Genomic DNA, 24,207 nt, shown 5'->3' with positions numbered 1-24,207 from the left:
GGGACTTGTAAGGAATGCAGGAAGTCCGAAGCGTTAAAGGCAGACTCTGTCTTTCCTACTTCCTCACCCAGCAAGTTGGAAGATTACAGTCGCAAACAGTATAAGTGTTTTTCATTGGACATATTGCACATAGATTACATGATAATAAAATTTGTTTTCTAGATTGGAGCTGATGGGGCCAATTCCCAGGTTCGTAAGGCAATGGGAATTAAATATTTATCATGGAATTATAACCAGATGGGAGTAGTAGCTACACTGAAATTATCTGAGGTACGTACACATTATAGTTTTGTTATGTCTCTGAACAATGTAATAAAATTGATGTGCCTGTGGGAGGTGTTTAAACTTAAGTAATAAATGTTTGTTTTTCAGCCAACTGAGAATGTGGTAGCTTGGCAACGATTCCTACCTACTGGGCCAGTTGCCCTTTTACCGGTAAGTTGTCATCAGGTTGTGGAATGAATACATAATAAGTACAGTATAAATACAAATTAGATCAGAGTTTGAATGGAGTATTCTTTTCCATTATTTACTCATTCAGGTTTTTTCTTCCTTTCATTCTGTTGATAAACAAGGCTGTTAATCTCTTTCAGAATTGGGACCCTCAAATGAAATATATATAAATAAATGTATTATTCAAGGCCCACCCAGTGTTTCAGCTTAAGGTTATATTCAGGTGGTAATGTGTATGTAAATTGATACTATTAAATTATTACATGAGTATTAAAATTAAACTCATTGGGATGGATCCATTCAAAAAGAAGTTTTACAAATTTTGGTATACAATTATTAGATTTATAAGTGAGTCTGTCAGTGTTATTACAGTTAAAGTTGGTTACAAGTGACAGGCATGGTGAAGAAGGAGTCTACTGTTGTCAGCTCTTAGCAATTTACGTGTATGAAAACAGCTGAAACAAAGTAATGGATAATTCACAAAGTGATGAACAAAAACAGTAAGAAAATTGTATTTCCCTTAATCTTTTGCCTACATGCCAGCATTCTAATATTTTAATGTCACTTTAACTACCACACAGAATATTTTTGGTGGTATGATAACGGACATTACTTGATCTAAAAATTTGTCTGGTGACTTATTGACTAGTAGGAGGAGCAGTAAGGAAGTCCTTTAGAACCTTAAAATATACAATACCAACACTTATTGTTAATCCAAAGTCATAGTAATAAATCTGTTCTCTTGTCAGCTTACAGATGAATTGAGTTCATTGGTCTGGTCAACATCCATTGAGCATGCGAAGGAGCTCCTAAGTTTCTCAAATGAAAGATTTGTGGATTCCCTCAATGATGCGTTAGTAAGTTAAACCTGTCCTCACACAGTGTGATTTAGAATATAGTTTTAGTGGAGGTTGTTTTATTCCAGTTTTCTGCCTAGTTATTTAATCTCAAAGCCCATTTAAAGATATTGATTAAATTTGGTATTAGGTGGCTGTACACCAAAAGTCATCAGTTGAATTTAATTTTGGTTTGTATAGGTCCAAGGTAACCCTGCTTTACACGTAACTCAAACAGCTTACTGCACAAAAAAATTTGTATATAACATAAAATGTAGATGCCATTAAGGTCTCCAACTTTTATTTTTAACATTTTTCAGTGTGATTAATATTGAAAAAAAAATAAAAGTAGTATCTCACTCCACTCATTGTTATCTAATACAACAATATATGTTTATTTTGAATAAAAATTATCTGAAGAGCCAAAGATGTTGGGTTCAAGCTTGGAGCAGGAATGCTCACCACTCAGCTGCAACATTTGGTGGAGACAAAATGTGGTTGTGTGGAACATTTTTAAATGAATTTACAGTGGAAGAAACTTCCTCGAGATAAGATCGTTGATGTAGCAACGCAGAGATTCAATGGATTACTTGAATCACTGTTTGAGAGGTCCAGTACTGTGCAACAGCTGCACCCAAGTGTATCCAGTGTCGTAGAGGGCAGTAGAGCTGCTTTCCCTCTTGGGTTTGGTCATGCTACACGCTATGTCGGTAAAGGAGTTGCATTGGTTGGGTGAGTGAACAGAATGTCTTGATTACCAGTACTCTGTAAGTACAAGTTAAATCTACTAGCCACTTGTCCATACAAATGTTTGTACAAGGGATATTTAATAACTCCATTAAAATCAGAGAACAAAAGTAAAACATTCTTAAATGCATCTTAATATTTGAAAATATTTTACAGGTTTTAACCTTCATAATGGAAACTGAATATTGTGAAGTTATTTATTTATTAAATTTTCAAATTGGATTCCATTGTAAGCAAGTTTTACTTTACTAAGACTGGTCATCTTGAATATTTTCAGAGATGCAGCCCACAGGGTTCACCCATTGGCTGGTCAAGGAGTTAACTTGGGGTTTGGAGATGTCCGTTGCCTTTCCGAGTTGCTCTCTGAAGCAGTATTCAATGGCAGTTTACTTGGTAGGTGGCTCAGTTCAGTTCTTTGAAATTTGGATAATTCCATGGTTGATGCTCTTCTTGCTATGAGAGTACACAAAGTTTCCATGGACATTCTTTGAAACTTGGCATTCATAATGCTCATACCTGTATATATTGCATGTGTTGCAATATGTTCAGGTTAAGTGAGCTAACAATTTAAAATCTTACAATGTTTGCTCTGATAACTTTCTCCCCAATGTAATTTTGTTTTCAGGGAGTCTGCCTCATCTTTTGAAGTATGAGACTTTGAGACAAAGACATAATTTGCCAATGATGTTGACAATTGATGGCTTACAGAAATTATATGGAACGACACTCACTCCGCTTGTGGTTCTACGTAGTTTCGGACTTCAACTTACGCATATACTTAATCCTGTTAAGGTAAGTATGTTGAACATGTCCTAATCAACAACCCAGAATGTATATTCCCATTGAACTTCGAAAGCTTAATATGGATTCATATAAAATCATCTGCCAGGATGAGTCATGTCACGACAGAGCTTTCTCTGTTCTCTTCTGTCCTTCCATATGGTCTCTTGTATCTGACTCCACAATTTTTATATTCTGTTTGTGCATCAAGTATAACGATTACTGCAACAACATTGATATGTATCTAAAGAAAGTCAGGTATAAAAATTAAACTCTACTTTCAAGAGTTAAATGAGAAGAAAGATGGTAAGTGAACTCTATTACCATATAAATATTTTATATTAACTCAGTGGCTAATTTTTATTTAAGGTAGGATTTTATTATAGTTGTGTTCAGGGCAATACATATGTATTGCGTCATATTTGTGGATATGATTCTCAGTGAAAACAGGCATGAACCAGTTGATGGTTATAATGGAGAAATGTTGTTCTTTCTTTGAAGGACAGGCTGAATTTTTAAATATTACCTGTAAGTTCACATAGCATTTCAACTGATGTAACCATTTCTTTTTTCAGAAAATGATAATGAACCATGCTGCATGTTGAAGGCAATGAGTCATGAAGAAAGCCATTTGTTAGGTTATGTAAGTACTAGATTCTTCATTGTCAGCAAAATCTTATTAAAGTAATGAAATTTAAATGTTATTTTTATTATTATATGATTTGAGAACTATTTAGAGCATACTTATCTTTGGCCAGAAAGTTGAGATGATTTGACATAATTCTATTTTTATTAGTCATTATAAAGCATGTGAATGTGACAAAACTGTTATTTTTGCTGTTTGCTTTTTGCTATTTGACCCAAGTTACCAAATTGACAACCTCATAGTAGAGACAGTAGTTGTTCCTCATGCCTGAGTGTTTTTTCATCCATCTTCTCATTTCTCAAACCATTTCTTCTGTAGTACATCTCATCATAGCATTAGTAAGTTTTCCATTGACATATAATAGGAAAAGTGGTGTGAGAGACATGTTTCCGTGATGAAATAATTACTATAAATACATTGCAGGCATTCATGTTATTGTTTTGTACAGGTTGTGCAAGCTGTCTGCTACAGTAGGATGGGAATCATACATTTTTGAACCAAAAATCAAGTATGTGCCACAAGGAACAAGAGGATTCCTATATGAATGTGTTAACCCACCCCCAAGGATGAGACCTGTAAGGTATGTAAGTTAGTTGAGAAATCAAAAAGCACTTACAAGAGATAGATTTCCCACGTAATCACTGAAAGGATGGATACCAAATCCAAACTTCCTTGCAGTACAGATATTGGCTGTATCCCCTTGCATCTCAGTATTATTATCTTCCATCTTTCATATGACTGTGGAATCTTGTTCTTGTAAGCACTTTAGCCTCTCTTCTAATTTAAATATGTTATATTAAATATCCACAATGTGACAACAATTCAGTATGTGCCATGGGACAAAGGACTTAAAGGGGGTTAAAATGGTTGGTGCAGGTTTCAAAATGAAATGAAATGAAACAGTCACATAATAACAGTAAAATACATGATTATACCTGGTAATACCAGCAGAATGTTCCACAGCCAAGTAAGTATACATAGATCACACATGAAAATCACAATAAAATTTGAGTAGGACATTTTGTTTGAAATGTAGCTTACAAGAAATGTTCTGAACACATGGAACTTAAAACATTCTTCTGTATTGCATTTATAAGACTTTGTGCTGTTTCAGCTATAAATGTAACTACAAAAATAATGTGTATGTGCATCAATTATGTACATTGTTTTTCTATATAAAATTTTTATATTACAGGAGTTTAATTAGGGTTCATTGTATACAGTAACAAAAAAGGAGTGAGGAGGACAGTTCATTTTTTAACTTGCTTGTTTGTCCTGAACTTCATTTGGCATGATATGAAAGTAATAGTGCTGCCAGAGAAGCAGGGGACTGGTTGTTGAAATTCCTGTCACGCCAAACAGATTGAGTTTTGTGTGTAACACAAATTAAAAAATGTCAAACTTATTATGTTAACTCACTCCGAGTCCCACTTAAGGTGATCACCTTTGTAACAGCCCAAATATACATACAATGTTATGTGTTCACATGCATCCTAGTGTGTCAACACATTATGCCAAAATTCCCTCTCCCTTCCAAGAATCAAACCCTAGCTCTCCAGCCTGCTGCCATTCACTTTTTTGACTGTGTATTCACTCAGAAACTTTGCAATTTTATGACTTCCTATGTTCATTGTAATTTGGAGGTTAGGATTTCACTGAAGTTGTATTTTGGTGTAGATTCCAGATATTGGATACAGCAGTGTACATCACAGAACAAATGCAAGTTATCTGCATTGTTTTGTGAACATTTAGAATCATAAATAAATACATGTAAATATGAAATACAAAATTATGATTTATATAATCTTATTATTCTTTGGGAGTCACAGAAATAGGAATATGAAATCAGTACCATTTAGTTCCTTATGAAGCCATTCTTTAAATATCAGTTAAGTAAATACTATTTCATGAACTGAAATATATTTATATTTCACATTTTATGATTTAAAAGTTATATGAAAATAACTTCTGTTCATAGAATTTAGCTATACTGATCAATGTTTTGTTCAGTCTCTGTAGGATAGAACTTAATCATGACCACTTCTTCCACATCCCTCCAAATTCACAAACATCTAGCTGTATCTTATTTGAGACTGCATATAACCAGGAGTTGATATAGCTTCATAAAATAACCAAATTAAAAATTAATCATTTTTCAGTTCTGGAAATTTGCATAAATATAACAAACTTTAGGTGATGACCCTAAGTGACAGACTGGTAGAAGAACTTAAAAATATTATTAAACCAACAACTAATATTTTCTCTGTTAAACTGTACATATTGTCAACAAATCCAAGTATTATTGAGTAGAACGTATAAATTAGGCAAGAAAGAAAGGACTTACTGCTACAGACAGGCTAAGTTTTAGTGAGAATTCACTGTAACAAATTTGGTCAAAATCAAACACTGCAGTATAGTCAATACAGTTTAACCTTTATCATGTGTGAATAGAGAATATGAACTATGAACTCCCATACTACGGGACTGCCAGCCAGATTTTAACTCTGGGGTTAATGGTTTAATGGTTTGCTAATGTGATGCACAGCCAGCTAGTCAGTGCAGACACCATGATAAACTTCAATTGATGGTTTAAACATTCACATTCTGTGATTAGCACTAGCTTAAGGCATAGCCATAATATAAACACCTATCACCTGCTGATGCCATATTTAAGTACTAATGAGCACATTTGACACAGTAGTAGTGATGCTTTGGCACATGTCCAGCTACACACTGCCAACAAGAACACCTGACAGCCTTCCATGGACAGTGATTACCACCAACACCAACTAATTTACAAGTGTCTATGTTGCAAATAAAGATAGTTACACCCTGAACAAACTTAAAAATCAGTCAAAAAGAGATGTAGTTCAGGAATTTACAATGCTGGTTCCTTGCTTTGTGAAAACGTCACAGCTAATTTATTTACATGTGCTTGCCATTGGTCAAGACTCTGAAGAACAAGGCCTCATTCTACAAGTATGTGTGTTAATCCTGCCTTTTGAATTCCACAAATGAAATTCAGTTTGATTATCAGTTATAGTTATCATACCAACACATTTTTTATAATTTCCATGTTAATTCCTAATTTACTATTATTTGGTTTAAGAGACCATTACTTGCTTTCAGTCACCTAGTGATTCACTTTGAAGACTTGACATTGATGTTATTAGTGTTGTTACCACCCCATGTTTGCCTGTCTTTTTGGTATTGTTGGCAGACAAAAGGCACCAAATGGAGAATTTGCAGGATAATTGATATATACAAGATTGTTGCATAACAGATGGGCGGCAGAAGAAGTATTCTGTAAACAATTAAATGTAAATCATGGACAGATTCTGAATATCTATCTTTCTTCCCCTCTGTGAATGTGAAGCATTACATGCTGAGAAATACTGTGACTTGAAAATCAGTTGGTGTCTAGTGGTGTTTTTTTTTGTGGTGGTGGTGGTGGTGGGGATATTGCATATGTTTTCTGAGATACCTGTGTGTTTCAATACAGAAGTACCAGGTAATGTAAAAGATAGTAAGAAAAATATTATCACATCACAGAACAACAGTCATTAACAATGATAAATACTTTTACTGTGATAAATATTTTTCTTTACAAAATTACATTCAGTCTTGGGATACTGATTACAGTAAACAGGTTACCTGATATTCAGACTAAGGCATATCACATTAACAACTTATACATCTACAGTTAGGTGACTGGAATTCAACGTTAGGAATGTGTCAGTTGCTCACATATGGCATATTCATTTTATACCTAGGATAACAATTTGAAACAATATACACTGTGCAACATCTGTTGCAAGTTTTAGCACCTAAATAAGAGCTATGAAAATATTTGCTAAACATATGAGATTCATGTGCAGAAATGAAATCTGCCACCAAGGGTATTACTAGTAGGTACTAGAATATATGAGTGTTACAGTTCAAAGTGCAATGCAATCTATTACCAAACACATCACAGTTTTAAATATAATTAAATGTTACAGATAGATTCTGTGTATGATAAAACTGGCAAGGGCAGAAACAATATTTGAGAAAACAGGTTTTGAAGTTGAAGAGTTCAGTCTTCAAAACAAATTTCTGTGCATGTAATTGACATTTTTATAATTATCCAGACTTGTAAAACATGAACATGGTACAAACAAGGACATAATTTCTCCCCTCAAAAGGCATTTTTTCATACTGAGATCACAACAACGGTGTTAAGTGCTAGAATATGCAGTATGAAGCTTATCATCGTAACGCATTCAGTCCTGTAGTCAGGGATTATAACTTCTTATAATTTATATCACAGTGAGTAGACAGCTGTCAGAATATGGTTCCACTAGATAACAGTTCATAAAACATTAAAAAATCTCTTTAATATTGATATTTTATGGTGTATTAAAATTATGGTTACATGTACTCACTCATAGAATCTGCATCCAGGTCTGAATGTGTTTATGTCAACTTTATATTCCCATAGTACACTCTATTGTGCTGACATTTTTGAAGTTCCACTTTAATTACATTGATTATCTTTGAGGAATTTGGCTTAAAATTTCTTGATAAATGAGAGAGAATATATTAAGGAAACAACTGTTGTGATGTGTTATAGTATTCCGGTGCCATAAATAATACAGATTCAGTCAGTGTTGTCTTTCATTACAATGCAAGGTGAAAGACTGGAATTTGTCTGTATTTAACAATCTTATCCATCTTCAGTGCACTGGCATTATCTGTATTTTAATTCTTTTAAACAAATATATTACTTTGATGTTGCCTGTTTATACCAATGCACTTCCCCTCAAAGTACTGTTAAATTGTGTTACCTAACATTTCTCTAAATGGAATGTGGCTAGATGAGGTTTTGAATATAAATGCAACAAAACCCTGCTGAAGACAGCACTGAGGTGAATGAAATCAAATCAAGGCCAAAGAAAGGAGTTAGCATAATGTCTTCCTCCTTTATTCTAGAGTCACTAATCCATCTTCAAGAGCAGGAAGGCAGGCCATTTTCCTTTTCTGGTGATTTCTCATCAGAATCACTGTTTTGAACACTGACTGATATGCCTGGAAAAAAAAACATTAAGCAAGTTTATGAATAAACATTTTCATTACTGTTCTTTTCAAGTAACAAGCAGTCCTTTCCGAACTACAAAATCATGTCCCTCTTCATGAAAACTTATCTGGTTCGAAAAATACAGAGAGAACACTTATACTACATTGCCTCAAATAAATTAAAACTTTTTAAATAAAAACTGAAAGGAAAAAGAACTTTCTTCAATATTTGTTTTCTGTTTTTAATATTATTTCTGTACTGTGCTTCCTAGAATTTCTCTAAGAAGAAACATTCCTTTCACGAATGGGAAAGAATTAAGCCCAACCATCACAAAAAAAATATGTGCAGAATACTTTACTGGACTATTGGAAAAAGTAAAAGGAAAGAAAACTGTAAACATACACTGCCCAGCAAATTTTTGACTTGCCAGTTTGATCATAAATACTGAGGATATGTTTTACATAATTTTTGTTCAGTAGAAACTTGTCTGAAACACAAACGGTTTCACGTCTCTTGGGATCCTGTGAGCAGGTTTTACTGTAATAATGACATATGTTTTAACAAAATTGAAAATCCACCAGTATTTTTTTATTAGAAAGAAATATGTTGGTACTCAAGTGCATTGTATGGCTAAGAACATACATATTAATATGTGTAAAATTTAAAAGGTTTATAAGTGAGTGTGTTGGAATGAAATGTTATAAGTTGCTAAAAATCTGATACAATAATAAATAACATCAATGAAGATAAAGACAAAATTGTGCCTCTGCCTAAGCACCAATCCATGAAGGAAGGAGAAACAGAAATAAGGTCCATACATCCATAAACTGGGCAGTTAATAGAGGTGAGTGGTGAGGTTCATGTTCAAACCACTGTACCCATGTAGAAAGGTCACCTGGTATTCATTACATAGCAGGTTAGGTGGGCATGAGAGATGGTCTGGATGTGTTGATAAAGAGAAAAATGTCTGCTCCTGCCAAAAATTAGTTCCCGATTTTCAGCCCATAGCCAGTACTCTGCCAACTGAGCTATCCTTGTCTACTGGTAACATAAAGATTAATGGTAACTGCAAGAATACTGTGGTTCATAATAGCCATGAAGTATGTATACTTACAGTTTGATGATCTACTTGACTTGGTCCGAGTAAGATGAGGTTTTAAACTTTTCTTAGAAATCATAATTGATAAAGACCTCTTTAAAGGTGCATCAGAAGTAGGTATACCATCAAGATCGATACCTAAAACAATATTTTTCATTCCATTGACACTATCTACAACACCATGCAAACATTAACATGTAGGAAATACCGTGCAAAATAACATGTCAAAGTCAAACAAATAATAGTAAACGTCACTTTCAGTTTTACCCAATGTCTTGGCATTTTCCTGCCTGCTCTGCTCCAGCATCTGAGTTCGTGCCTTTTTGGCTAATGTCTTGCGGGCATAAACAGCATTCTTCATTATTACAGGCATATTGGCATCTAACCGTGCTTCTTCAGCAACATGTTCAAAGAATTCTGAAAAAACAACAAGGGAATTCAAATTAATATGAATGAAAAATATTCTTAGTCCCCAACCTTACCAAGAAAATAAATGGTCTTCAAATTGCTTCCTACTTCCTATGAACAGGTTGTTTTATTTTATCAGACATTATGACTTGAAATTTACTGGTGGATCACAACTGATTATTCTTTCTCAATGTGGCATCTTCTTATCTCATCTGTAAATTTTTATGGCTGCAGAACATCATAGTTGGCATAAGTGGTATTAAAAAATGTCATTGGATGAAATCAAAATAGTATTCTTCCTGGACAATAGCTGTAGTATATTGATACAGAAATTTTTACATTTATTTTCAAATATTCTAATTAATTTTATATAAATATTTCATCACATATAATTCTGGCCATCATTAATGTTGCCACTGACATCAGACTTGAGTGTGATCTGTGACCTTCACATTGGCAGAGTATCTGGTGCCTGTCTGGCCACGTGATTTGTCATCACGGACAAGTCACCACTCCCCAATTTCAAATTTCATGAAGGGCTGTTCAGCATTTCTTATTACACATGGACAGACAAGACATGGTGAAGCTTCTACTATGTATCCTAACATGTTTCATGTGATCTTTGTCTACATTATCAGGAGTTCCTTTCACACTTCTTCTATACTCACTCCGCAGTTTCTTTACATCTGGAAGTATTTTTGTGCGCAGTGCAGATGGACTAATGTCAGTCTGTAGTGCACCCTCTAGGTGGTGCACTGAATCTTGTGCAAGACGTAAACGCCGCTCTGCATCCAGACGTGCTGAAACTTCTAGCCGTAGTTCAGCTTCTGGCAGATCTTTCTGTGTAAGTAAATCCTGCAAATCACATACAAAACTTAATTGTGGGAATGCACATATTTAAAGATGTTTCTGGGAAGAAGTTATGATCCCTGTTTTTCTTCATATCCTTCACTCTGTATACTGAGGCTAGCAAGAGCTGTAAATTGATAATTGTGTAGTTTAATATCAATTTATGTGCATAATCTTCACTTCTACAGATTCTTATCATATTAGATCAGTCTCAATCCTCAAGTCATTCTCCAGAGGTCCCAAGTTAAAATCTGGCAATCCTGACAGGTTTTTGTGCTTTCTCTCAGTCTCTCCAGGCAAACGTTGAATATGTAGGATTTGAGGTTTTCACAGCGGTGAGTCTGAAGATTGCTGTCTTCTGGGTTGTTGCGCCTTGTAGTCTGGTAGATCTACCAGACTACATGGCGCAAAAAACCCAGAAGACAGCAATCTTCAAATGTTAAATAGTACCTCAAATCAGGCCATGACTGCTTCCTTTCACATCCTTTCAAATTCATTTTTCACTGAACTATATAATCTGAAGTAGTGAAACTGTTCATTAATTAAACTATAAAGCTATACAAATTAAATAAAAAAACCTGAGAACTTTGGTCCAGAAATCCATTGACCTGCCTTCAACTGTAAACAAAGATGAGCTCGTGGACTCATTAACATGACAGCTGTCTGATTAATGAACTGTGCATGAATGGTATATGGTTTTGGGTGCTGGTGGTGGGACAGCCCCACAGTGTTCATGAAACTTACATTTAAAGAAGACAGCAGTTGGTTAGAATTTTGAGAAATAATTTGCTTTTCCTCCTCTAAAACTTTGGCTCTCAGTTCATTCTCTTGAAATCTGGAAAGATAACAATGTAACACTAGTTTCATAGTTCCAACAAAGAAAACTTTGTTGTCTGTAGGAACTAATTTCAAAGTACTGTGGATGAATGTTATTATTCCTACAGGTCAAATTATAAAACAATTCTACCTGCCTATCTGTCACATCGGAATCATCAGAATAAAATATGGATTTCAATGTACAGAAAGTATTCTGTTATACTGTGACTGAGGTACCTGGTCCAAATTTTCACAAGAGTCTGACTGAGGTTTTTTGTGGTTTTCCTTAGTCTCTCCAAGCAAATGTTTGGGACAGTACCTTTAAGTACTTGCATTGAAATACCAAATTTGACTTTGTGGCAAAATGGCATCCATTCCATGCAACATAGAGGTAGACTCATCCTCCACATTGAAATAGGACACCTCAGTAAATCTGTAGATAACTCCATTGGTCTCTTTTTGGAACATCTACAAACTGAAAACAACTGCAGTAGTTTCTTACAAATTCTATTTAACTGACAATGCCAGTAATTTTTATTTTTCGTTATATAAATGCAGATATGAAATGTGCGACACCCCCTGAAGGACTACAGCCTCTACTGTACAAGTTGATTTATACGGCAACTTGAGATTGAAGCACGAAAAGCGCACTGGAATATCAAGCAAGTGCAATACCTTACCTCTCCTCTATTTCCTGCTTTTCATCCAAAAGGCATCTCTGCTCTTCTTCAATCCCTTGTAAATGAACTTGCAAATTCTGGGTTGCATGTGACATTCGACTGTTTTGATCCTCTGTCTGATGAAGATTCTGGAGGATTTTCTTCTTCTCTTCTTCAAGTTCTGATAAATTATTCTACAAAACATATATTTGAATAACAAATAAAATGCTACAGTGAAAACCACTGTAAAGACAAATATAAAGGAAAGCATAATACAGTAATTTCTGTGTGACATTTAAATTTTTGTATCATGGTTTATGTACTTACTAGAAGACTCTGTGTTGTACTGTGGAGTGCCTCTTTGTCTTGCTGCACCATCTTCACGGCTGCAATTGTCTCTTCATATTCTAATTTCATAATTTCATGCTCCTTCTGAAATTCTTTAATCACTTGCTCCAGACGTTGTTTCTCTTCATCCAAAGCTATATTTAACTTTTCAAGTTCCTATAAAAATTATAGTATACTTGAATTGTAAACTGGCATGACAAATGGGAGATGAAGTGTCAGGAAACTATTATAGAATGTTGCATATAGTACTGCCAGCATTGCTTTTTTCTTTCTAGAAAGAAAGCAATCAGTATACAAATCAGAAAAAGGGAGACCAATAAACTTGAGTTAAAATGAAAGGTTTAATTATTATGTTAATAATTTGCTGGCATGCTGCACTGTTAAACACTGCCAGAATAAAAGGCCTGCTTCTTTAGGGTAGTCACATTGAGGACAACAGGATCTATATGTGACAGGAAAGAAGAAATACACACTACATTTTGACTGGAAATTTTTGTGGAAAGAGTTTGGCTGCCAATATTCTCAGCTGCACATTATTTATTTTAAACTACTTCAGATGACTACCCTTTCTCAGGGTTTGCTTATCTGCCACTTACTTTGACAATATTTTGTCTACTTTTGGCTAATCTGTCTGGTTAAGATATACTTTATGTGACCTGTTTCAGGGAAGAGGAGGTACATGTAGATGCAGTCAGAACTTGCTTAGGATGCAACAATGAAAGGGAATTATAATTTATACTTGGTAAGTAGGTGAACTCTTACATATTCCTGCTGTTATACAGCTGTATAAGTGTTTGAGTCTGAATTCCTTTTAATCCAGACACTTCAAAACTTTTTAAGCTTCTGGGCATTTCATAATTTTTACTTGACATACAAGGAACAAAAGAAGGCATCATAAAAGTAACAGCAGTACTGATCAATTTGCAAATGAGGAGCTTCATAATTCGTACTCTTCTCTGGATGTTTACGAGAAAAGCATGCAAAATGTTGATCCGCAAGCCTGAAGGGTAGACATAATTCGGAAGATCAGATGGTAATATTAAAATTGAGACCAGGTATGAGTATGTGAAGTGGATTCATATGACTCAGGAAAGGGTCAGGTACAAACTGTAATAAACGTTCTGGTGTCCATAAAGGACAGGGAAGAAAGAGTCCCCCAGCTTATATTATTAAGCACACATTTGGCAACACTGTTTAGAAAGTTTCCATAGGTTGCATAAGAAATGTTAAAGCATGGTAGGAAACTTCGGGGAAAACTACTGTTGTTTTGCATGTTTGAAACGGGGCCAATGGTTCAGGAATGAACTTCTTTGACCATGACTGCGTCAGAAGGGGCAATGTGTAACGTGTTAGGCCACTTCGAACTGCTAGTTGACCGTACAGGAAATAAGGATGGTTCTGGCGTCGTAATGCATTGTTTCCTGCCAATATTCCATAGGAAAGAGTCAGTTAAATGATGATAGATGTATCTCAACCAAAACATGGTTATGTGGTGAGATATTAAACTAACCCTAGAGCCTCACATTCTATTTATTAGCCACAAACTTAAGCGGTTGCACAAGCTAGATAACCACTGGTCTTTGAATATTAGGTGTGAAAGTACTAACTTTATGCCTGTGTACACAAGGAGGAAAGGGTTAAAACCTCGTAGAAATCAGTGACGAGTGTGAAAGCAAAGAATGCCCAAATTGCTTTCACTCGGTAACTCGTAAGAAATTGGAAGAGGCAGACGTAGCTGGTAGGATTTGCAGAATGAAATAATACGGTGCGGACTGTTTTAATATGGCTCAGGATGCGAACCAGAAGCGGGCTTTTGAGAACACGGTATGAAACTTCTTGGTCCATAAAAGGCGGGGAATTTCATAACCAGTTGCAAGATTTCTCAAGGACTGGAGTTTGTTGGCGATGTTCGTCATGTCTCGCCCTTGTAAATCCCATGGTCGAAAGACTATACTGCCAGTCTTTCGACCATGGAAAAATCCTATTTCATTTCACAGATACGGTTTACTAAGTTACACGTAAAAAGAAAACATGTCAGAAGCCAATCATCTTGTTGACAAAAGGGAAGATTTGAATCAAATTCCTTCGAAAATATGCATTTAACAGCGCCACGATATCTTAACACTGTTAAGCACTAAATGAAGAAGCATGCAAAAATGATTTCTCCCAAGGTATTACGAGCTAGAATGCACGTACATGTTCTGTGTTGGATTTCAGCCGTTCTATGTTGGTCCTCTAAATAAACCTTCTGTTAACACATTTCCGCGGTTCCATAAATGTTATTTCTGAACGAGGGGCTTCACACTGATTTGCTCATAATAAAATATTTAAGCTGGGTGCTTAACATTCCAGTATTGTGCCTCACGATTTATTTAAAGCACCGCAACGAAACATTGTACCACAAAGAAATTCTCAGAAGCTCCATTAGACGTCATGTCACTATAACATGGCTAAATCGTGATATAGCTACAAAATCTTTGAGAAATGTAGATAAAAGGTATTTTCGAACAATAATAAGTGAAATTATATTCACCATATAATTAAGAGTATATTCAATTAAAGGAATGCTTGCTAACATCCAATTCAGAATGTTTTAACTTTCCTTGGCTCACATTGGTGTCCAGTGATGGTTCTGGTAAATACAGCAAGAAATATTCGGGTCCCATAAAATACCGGCAAGTTTTTGACTGGCTTAGCAACTATTAGCTTCTCTAGGGTGCGCCCCAGAGCCGGTCTGGATATGTTGCCCCAGCTAGGGATCGAACTCAGTTATTCACCCCACAGCCATTTTCTGACTTGAGCTATCTCGGCTCATCAGGTTATATACTGAAAGCATAATTCCGTGATTTTACTCTGCGCGGTGTGTAAAACTGGCAACATTGCACAATAAACAAGACCCCGACTGGCGAGATCAATACTTTAAGAGGTAGCTTCCCAGATGCCATGGCAAGTCCTTCCCTTGAAAGGACTCAGGCCGCTCAAGTTCCATAAACCCAACTGAGTATTGCATAAGACTGGAGATTCTGACGGTGAAAATATGTTATAGGCTTCAGGGTAGCAGTGCCGTATTGACTATATAGTAGGCAGATAACGTTTCGGATGAGCATACTGCCTCCATTTTCTGAGCTGGTCTATGTCCCTTACACAGTCTACTGTGTATGATGATGATGCAGCATCTCTCACAAAGTGTATTTTATGAAACTGAAGGTTCGCAATAGTTCGTAACGTGACGAACAACGTAAAGTGGCCACCATTATTACTGCGTCTGTTCTTTTAAACTGGATAATTTACTTGTTGGGTCTGAGAAACCATTTGGGCTCGTATTGAAGGTAATATTTTAGTTGCAGACGGTGACACGGAACAAATAAACAGCCGGATATTCAACGCATTGTCTGTTCTATTTTTCAAAAGTGTTTGTAAATAGATTGATGACGGAGGCAGTATGACCTCTGAAACGTTGGAGGACATCTACCAAACTACACAGCGCAACAACCCTGAAGACAGCAATCTTCAGTATTTGCTCATTTTTCATTACAACTTTGTGCCGTGTCACCTCTGTGTGTGGAAAATTCAAGGAGTACTTCTAATCTGATGACCTGGAAACGTCAGCGTTATTCGGCAAACCAGTCATTATCGAAATGATTATCTTAGGATTGTGTTGTCATGCTAAATTGCATTGTAGGACGAAGTTGACGTCAGAAATGGCGTAACGCGTAGGAGAAAACGTGAGCGTGACGTGATGAATCATACCATGTTAGTCAAAGTACAATCCGGTACAGGCAATAACAAACCTCAGTACACCCGTACTAAAAGAGGCAGGATTTCCATGTGTTAGCTTCTGGTGTTAGAAAATTTCGCGTCGAGCTATGAATAAAGCTGATGATTCAGTGCGGGTAACAAGATTTTGTACTGAGAACCGTATCAGATCCTGTTTAGTTAGCATCCATCCATTCAAGTTATGTTTATACTCCAGGGGCAACAGCTGTCCATGCATAATTTCCCCCCTCAACTACTCAAAGCAGATGCACAACACTATTTCTTCAGCGACTAAAATTGGAATGGAACGATCGAGCTGTGCAGGCATTCTTTTGAAAGAAGTTTTGTCGCAAAACTGTTGAAAATAGTTCGTCATAAAACGAAATATACATAATATAAATATTTCCTTTTGCCATGCTATATAATTTTGTCTACAACACTTTTCACTTGGAGCGCGGATTTGATTCAACTGGCTCAGGATAGGGTCAAGTGGCGGGCTCTTGCACATCACGAGATGTGATTAAGAGGCAACATCCTCCGAAACGTCAGTAATGTTTTTATTCCTTGACACGTTGCCAAACTCGGAAGACGACGAAATAAAGTCATCACCATGACCAGTTCAAATATAATAAATTCTGCAAAATTTTGGAAAATCGCCCCACGGACACGCCCCATACACTTCAAGAACCGACGTCATAGGGATGGTGCAATGCAGTACTTGGATCAACATCGCGCGGTATTGATTTCTATCGTTAGTGCTTGCTTCTCCCTGCAGCCTGCACGTGTAGCGTTTGAAATAGTTTTTCAGAACTACGCACAGCCTCAGATAGGCAAAAAAGTCCAAGGGAATGATCAACACATGCTACAAAGAACCTGCATTATAATGCAGGTTCGAGAATTCGTTGGGGGAGAACTATAGTACAGCATATGGAGGCACTGGAAACGTCATTATAAAAAACTCTCTACGCCAATTTCCAACCCGGAATAGCAGGAACTGATTCAAATACGCATGTCATCTGATAACGGCTCCCCAAAGTTTATAAACGGTGGTTTAGGAATTCACAAGCGGAGCTACAAATAGGCAAGGTTAAAAAAAAGCATGGCAGCAACTTGAAATGAACCTCCATTATTGGTTAATCAGAAAGTCACATCCATTACACCAATAGGTGAAATACTAAGTTGTACCTTAACCTTCTCTCCACGAAATAACCTCTGCACTAGATAATAGCTCAGTGGGTCAACTTCATACAGCAGTACCCCCTCCCCCAATGCAGATCTCCCAGTGTTTATTGTATATTCATCTTTACGTTTAATGATCAAGGTGCCGTATATTTCTGCTTCCACAATAACAATGGAAGTGACAGCTTCCTCCGAAACGTTGGTTGCCACCTACAAGACATGGTATCAGAACCCAGAAGACCGCAATCCACATTTTCAGCATTGCAAAACTCTCAGATAGAGAGATGATGTTCGTACGGTGACTTCTGGGATTTTTCACCGTATAGTCTAGTAGCAAATACTGAACTACCACACTACAAAGTGCAACATCCTAGAAGACAGCCATCTTCTCAGATTCTATTTTTCACATTAAGTTCACATTCCTGGATATGTGTATGGGGAGACCAGTAGGCTTACATTTTCCAAAGAGAAAGAGCCAGGCAGTAGCATCACCAAACAATGACGGTTTTCTTATACGTATTGATACATCAATAAACAGGATTCAAACCGGTTCCTGACAGCTGGTGTGTACTGGCATTCTTTAAAGGACGCTATACCATGCTTTGTGTATCTCTTTACCTAGGGAAGGGGCACTGTAAGTACAGATCACCTCAAAAGTTATACTGCAGGAACTGTGGGGAAAATGTTTATCACTTCAGGACAGGAACCATATCTGTTTTTTGATGTGTTTAAATGGTCACGAAAACAAAACTAACAAAGTAGTACAGAGCTGTTCTTCGAAGAAAAAAAATTATATTCTGACAGGCAAGACATTCTCTTCACTTCCTTTAGTATTCATTTTCATATCCACCATCTATGCCTAGGTCTTCCATGTAGCTACACCGTTCGTCTTATCCCTCGTAACTGGCAATGGCTGAGGTGCAGGTGGGGCCTAAAATAGATAAGGTGTCAGAACTAAAGGTGCCTAAGTACTACGGCGAGAAGATGTATGTGGCCAGCTTAACGCTGCAGCTGCTTTATTACCAGAGAAAGATGACCAGTACCAACAGGACAGGAGGCTGGGTGGTGATTAGTGGAAAAGGAAAGGTACATTCAACTCTTAACCTAATATTGTCTTCTGCTTAGTCATAGAGGTCACAAAGTGAAAAAATCTAGTTCCCAAACGTACCAGTAATAAGCAAAAACAAAAAAGTTTAAAGTACTGATTTAGAGCAGCTGAAAAAGTAATCATACTACAGCAGTGTGATTCATAGAATGTTTCAAGGGCATTCATGAGAAAAATTATGTAATTGTGAATTTTTTGTATACCAGTAATGTTTGAAGAAGAATTTCTATAGAAGAAGACAATGATATGTTTGGAATCATTCTGTCTGCATCTTGCATTTTCCTGATTTATACATTTTGTTCCAGTTCCTTTCAGAAGGATGATGATGATGATGATGTGGTAAGGGTCAAGTTATATCTGGTACTTAACTAAGCATCACATAATGCAGACAAATGTCAGAGTGGAGGTATAACTCTACACATTCAGTACTAGATGGGGTGCATGGTTAGTCCTTGCCACTTCATCCCTGAGGATAGAATCCCAGTACCCACTGGAAGGGAGGATGATCATTGATCCTGTAGCCTAGTTACTATACTGACAGAGAAACAGTATGTAAGGGATAGCAGAGAAAGGGTCAGCTCAATTCAGTAGGATCTGGAAACAGACAAGGGAGAATTTATAAAAGAAAAAATGGGGGGTCACATAATTAAACTTTTTAAGAATTTGGTAAGAGTAACAAAATTTGGAAACCACTGTACTGAGAGCAAAATATAGCTAGATAAGAGCACAGAGAAGGAAATGATAATACCCACAATATATGTGTATGTGGAGTGATAAGAGATGGTGCATTTAGTGAACAGCATTGAATAACTTGTACCATTAGAACAATTCATGGTTTCTGTTAGCATGTGATAAGTCAGGTATTTTGCTTTGCTTTGACTGTAGTTAGCTGTATAGTTACAATTATGTTCGGAAAAAGACTAGCCCGCAACCAACAGTGTTGCCAGAGCACTAGTCATGCAGCTGCACAGCCAAGAAACGGAAATAACAACGAAATGCATACCTCATTTTTGTCAATCTCATCTTGCAATGCTATGGTTTCTTCATGTAATTGTTCTGCAAAAGGAATCAGCATTTGCTGATTATTATTGACCACGAAGAACAAATGAAAGAGATATTTAAGATGCATGCAAATAAAATATGTAGCTGAAGAAATTTTGAGTAGCACAAATACTTTTTAAGACGAACACTCATCACTGATTATTGGAAAATGCGACAAACTAAATTGAAGCACCAAAATTAACTGTATCTGTATTATACATAATGTGCTGAAAGAACATGCCTTATTCTTGAGTCTTCTCTGGCAGTTTATATTTATTTTCTTTAAATAAAACTAGGTGAAGTCTGCAGAGTTCTATTGTTATCAAAGCAGTACTCAGAAAAGGCTTGTAAGAAGTTTTAAATCATTCTGGTGAACTTCATCTTTAAGACAGTTTAATATTTGTGTTACTGCAGAAGTACAGTGAACCCTCCCAATTTCCTAAAACCATATAGTAGAATTGTATGCCCCTGCTGAGCTTAACATATTCAAATATAGTGTAAAAAAGGTAATTTAAATTAAGTGGCCTGATATTTTCAGGGTATAGAGCCTCTGAATATTCAACAAATTATTGAAATATTGCCTCTTCCTCCTCTCCCTTCTTTTTTAGATTTTATATCATACTTTTACTCAATTTGTTTATATTTTTTACCTGTACATATTTGCAAGTTCAGTTTCACATTACTGCATTCTGCAACCAAGATTTTAAAGGTTAAAAATAATACAAGCCCTATTTCTAGTCCAGCATTTAATACAGACTATGGGTCTTATTGGTTGTTATTTCTTATGGTACACTGTCTGGACTGTCTTCTAGAAGATAGTTTACTTCGTTCCTTAAAAGTTTATTTTCCCTAATGTTGATGGTGGTGGTCTTCATCATGCTGCTGCTGATGATAAACATTCTTTTTTAATTTAACAAGGTTCTGCTCTCCAATTGTAGCAGCCTCAACATGCTGTCAGTATGAATTCCTGTATTGTAGCTGGTCAGTCCAGTACAAAGAACGTGAACAGGCGTGCAGTGTCTATTTTTATGAATTATGATTTCAAGAGAAGTATCAAAAATTTTATTTGTCTGTATTTGTAGCAAAATAGACAGAAATAAGCCCATTCACCTTGAAAGATTAAGCTACCAGATAAAGCACATTTATTGTTTATGAGGATGGACAAGAATCATTAATGTTTCCTAGTAATAAATTCATATCAGTGGTACATACAGATAATTCTGAATTAAGTAATACTTTGTGAAGCTAAACATTTGTCAAAAGAAAGCAATAAAATGTAGTCTCATTTGCTGATTTTATTTCTGAATGCATTAAAAATCAATTAAAATTTTAGTCAGTAATTAAAATACATCACCAGTATATTTTTAATAAACTACCTAATTCATTATCAGACCTTACTTGTCCTCATGCAGTAAAGCAGTTCAAAATATTTTAAAATGTTTAAACCACGTGGCTAACATTTTCTGACAACCTAAAAATTGCACTGTAAATATATCATATCAATCCTTACCAACATACGACTGCTTTTCCTTGTTAAGTTGCAATCCTTGAGATTCTAAATCACGGATGATGGATTCTCCCATACGAGAGTTTTCCCACGTTCTGGAAGGCAGTACATTATCCATCTCAATCTATGGCTTATAAATGCAGTATCACTATCATAACTGTGGTGCAATGTCACAAAAGACTACACAGAATCACAACCCAGAATATCACAACTGACATTACCATAAGCCAATTGTCAATGTTACTTCTATCATTCAGTCTTCTTCAGAGAGTGCAACTGTGACATTAACCCAAACAGGGAGTCCAATAAATATGGGCAGGAATATGTTTCTATGGGGACTGCCCAGTTGGTACAAGCACCCACTCTTCAACTTTTCTTCTGCAGTGACAATGAGGATTAGAAGATAATCATAATACAACTTCTGTATCTTCAGTTTTATCAATATGGTCTCTTCTATACTCAGAAATGGGAGAAAATTTAGAGACGAGAGACATGAATTAAGATGCAAGAAGAGCTTGGGGAAGTGTTGCAGTATGGCAGTGTGTGAAGAAATGTTTTAATGAATGGATATCCAAACACACACAGTATCATATCACCAACTGTACAATTACTATAGTGATACAACTTTGTCCAAGACTGACACAGATGCGACTTTATGCCAACACACATGTAAGCATCAGTGTGGTTTACTTCTGCTCAAGCAGCTATGTGTATTCTTGGTGTCCAGTTTATATCATGCCTAATTCCACTGACAGTGTGAACCATACCAGTTCTTTATAATCACACCACTATAAACTGGCATGTCTTCTAACTCCTCCCAGCTGTATCATGTGAGTACAGCTGCTACATAAGCAACAGGTCTTTTCCCAAGTTTTATGATTATAATTTATAATTCATGCCAGCCTGTCTGTACAGATTCAAGACATGTTTTTCCCAGAATGTCTTGTTTGTTACATATAAAATTTTAAAAAAATGGTGCACAATGTTAAGTGAGTCACTTGTCACCATGGCATGATGCATCTTCAGGTTGTGGAAGGAGGATAGCTGTAAATGTATTGAATAAGTCATTGCAGACAGCTGACAAGAAATGGTCCTCTAACTTGGGGATTGACCAGAGGGCTAACAACTCCCCATCATAAATAATATAATGTTCTAAACTGCTACAAAGCTTCTTAAGAAGGACTCTGCTTCATGCAGTTAATTAGGCATATAGTAATGGAGTGATGCCACAAACTTACATTCTTGCTGCTTCTTGAAGAACTTGTATCCATCGATCTTGGTCATATCGTGTCTCTGTTCCCAGAGCCACTGACCCCTACAGAATGGAATCACTACTTAATAGACAACAATAATCAAATCATTATAATCATAAATATTTAACAGCAATCAGTGATAATATATTCACTTACATGTACAAAGCTGTCACTTGTGATTCTTATGACATAATCCTGGCCTAATTCAGTAGATGCTTGAATAATGCATCCTCCAACTGGAATGACACCTTTTGGATGAATGTTGAAACAACCTTTCTTATCAAAAACTTTCTTCTCACTTTCTGAGTAGTACAGAAGGAAACCTTCCTTGACAATGAAAAACCTACGGGAGAGAAATCAAAGTTGCAATATTACATTTTTTTACATTTAAGAATAACAACCACTGTTGTAATGTTTTCAGAGCTCAAAATGCATTATAAGTTGAGAAATGAATGAAGCTTTAAACTGACTGAACTGATTTGACAGTTTGGTGAGATGAGATCATAGTAACATATGAAACAGTTGTTAGGAGTATTTCATATCGACCGGTCATGATTGGAACCAAAGGTATATTTGACACTCTTACCCACAATGTTAAAACTTTAAATATTGTGAGTTTATTAGTGTTACTGTATATCACTAGTGCAAGGAACTGCTAAGATCAATATCTGAACCAAAGAAAAATTAACTAAGGTCTGAAGAAATAAAATAAATATATATTGAAAAGCTTCATAATTTATACTCTTCACTTAGTATTGCTAGGGCGTTGGTTGAAACAATACAATATTTATGTTGGAAGATCCCAGGGGCAAAGGCATGTAGGCATGAACTGGATAGTATGCTGGATTGGACTTACAATTACTGATGATCAGACTTCATGCTGACCTATAGATTGCCGCTGCTGGACAGTACTATTACTTTCCGGGAGTATATTTCTTATATTTAATTCCTTATATTGTTTGTTACCTTTTTGACCATTTATTTGAATGTGGTGCAAAAGATTTCTTGAACAGTATTCCACTGAGTTGAACTTTGGTGAAAACACTGAAGGATTCATCATGGTTGTCACTCATTTTCATGCCGAAAATTCATATCATACTGGTTTATGCAAGGTAAATTGATTCCTATATTTCTGAGAAGCTTGCCAAAAAATATTTACATATTGGCGGCCATTACCGGAACTGCAGTAACGGAAGTTAAATTTTCCTTCTCTTTCACATTAATGACGTCAGAACTCCCAGCCTATTTACGTACTGCGAGATGATTATTCGTCCGCTGACCTAGTTTTTGCGTGTATGTAATAATTTCATTTACACTTATTCATAATTACATATCATGGTTTAAGAAAATGAAGTTATAAGTGCTAACACTGAGTAAGTGCTTTAGATGTTCTTTGTCTAATTATGTGGAATGATATAATTAATAATCTCGTGATCTTTTTTCTTTCATCTAGGCGTAGGAACACTGAACTGTAGAAGTCGAGGTATATATAAAGGAACTACTTCGACACGTAGGTTCTTGGGCGTCGGTCGAGTGTGCAGAAAGATTGTGTATTTGCTATTACAATAAATTTCCGTTTTAGGCACACAGCTGCTGTCTTCTGTACAGACTGGGTTACATCGAAGCCTACAGACTCCGTACAGGTGTGTGTACAGCATTATTAACCATA

General features: G+C 36.0%; 2 protein-coding genes across 17 annotated transcripts in view; one reads left to right on the top strand and one right to left on the bottom strand.

Moving 5' to 3' along the window:
* The window catches only part of Coq6 (ubiquinone biosynthesis protein COQ6, mitochondrial), a 191,650-nt gene that overhangs the window by 151,825 nt on the left and 15,618 nt on the right, over window positions 1-24,207 (top strand). For 5 of the 14 annotated variants that reach the window (XM_087352250.1, XM_087352249.1, XM_087352247.1 and 2 more), the window contains 11 exons: window positions 163-270; window positions 373-435; window positions 1,203-1,310; window positions 1,819-2,021; window positions 2,314-2,429; window positions 2,662-2,828; window positions 3,392-3,459; window positions 3,911-10,869; window positions 13,363-13,439; window positions 17,775-23,831; window positions 23,992-24,181. In XM_087352250.1, coding sequence (XP_087208376.1) covers window positions 163-270; window positions 373-435; window positions 1,203-1,310; window positions 1,819-2,021; window positions 2,314-2,429; window positions 2,662-2,828; window positions 3,392-3,421 — 795 coding nt within the window. In that variant the 3' untranslated portion in view covers window positions 3,422-3,459; window positions 3,911-10,869; window positions 13,363-13,439; window positions 17,775-23,831; window positions 23,992-24,181. Of the gene's footprint in view, window positions 1-162; window positions 271-372; window positions 436-1,202; window positions 1,311-1,818; window positions 2,022-2,313; window positions 2,430-2,661; window positions 2,829-3,391; window positions 3,460-3,910; window positions 10,870-12,248; window positions 13,036-13,362; window positions 13,440-17,774; window positions 23,832-23,991; window positions 24,182-24,207 lie in introns of those variants that run through there. The other 9 variants (XM_087352240.1, XM_087352245.1, XM_087352244.1 and 6 more) reach the window with 9 other exon arrangements.
* On the bottom strand, window positions 4,371-23,641 carry LOC110840707 (pleckstrin homology domain-containing family D member 1). 3 transcript variants are annotated; one of them, XM_022085922.2, is made up of 13 exons: window positions 23,505-23,641; window positions 22,695-22,881; window positions 22,524-22,600; window positions 21,289-21,380; window positions 20,429-20,467; window positions 19,741-19,793; window positions 12,677-12,853; window positions 12,371-12,543; window positions 11,619-11,709; window positions 10,694-10,880; window positions 9,885-10,034; window positions 9,633-9,755; window positions 4,371-8,529 (listed from the first exon to the last, which is right to left on the bottom strand). In XM_022085922.2, exons 1-13 carry the CDS (start codon window positions 23,615-23,617, stop codon window positions 8,450-8,452), a joined length of 1,542 nt encoding a protein of 513 aa, XP_021941614.1. In that variant the 5' UTR covers window positions 23,618-23,641; the 3' UTR covers window positions 4,371-8,449. The 3 variants fall into 3 exon arrangements, with proteins under 3 accessions (XP_021941614.1, XP_021941616.1, XP_021941615.1); XM_022085924.2 differs by lacking the exon at window positions 9,633-9,755; XM_022085923.2 differs by lacking the exon at window positions 20,429-20,467.

The sequence above is a fragment of the Zootermopsis nevadensis genome, unplaced genomic scaffold (genome assembly GCF_977971745.1).
Source record: "Zootermopsis nevadensis isolate Lab colony 2312 unplaced genomic scaffold, Znev_1.0 Znev_ptg000021l, whole genome shotgun sequence".
In the NCBI taxonomy this organism is placed as follows: domain Eukaryota; kingdom Metazoa; phylum Arthropoda; class Insecta; order Blattodea; family Termopsidae; genus Zootermopsis; species Zootermopsis nevadensis.
Note: the sequence above shows the minus strand (reverse complement) of the source record. Positions and strands in the feature narration are given on the sequence as shown.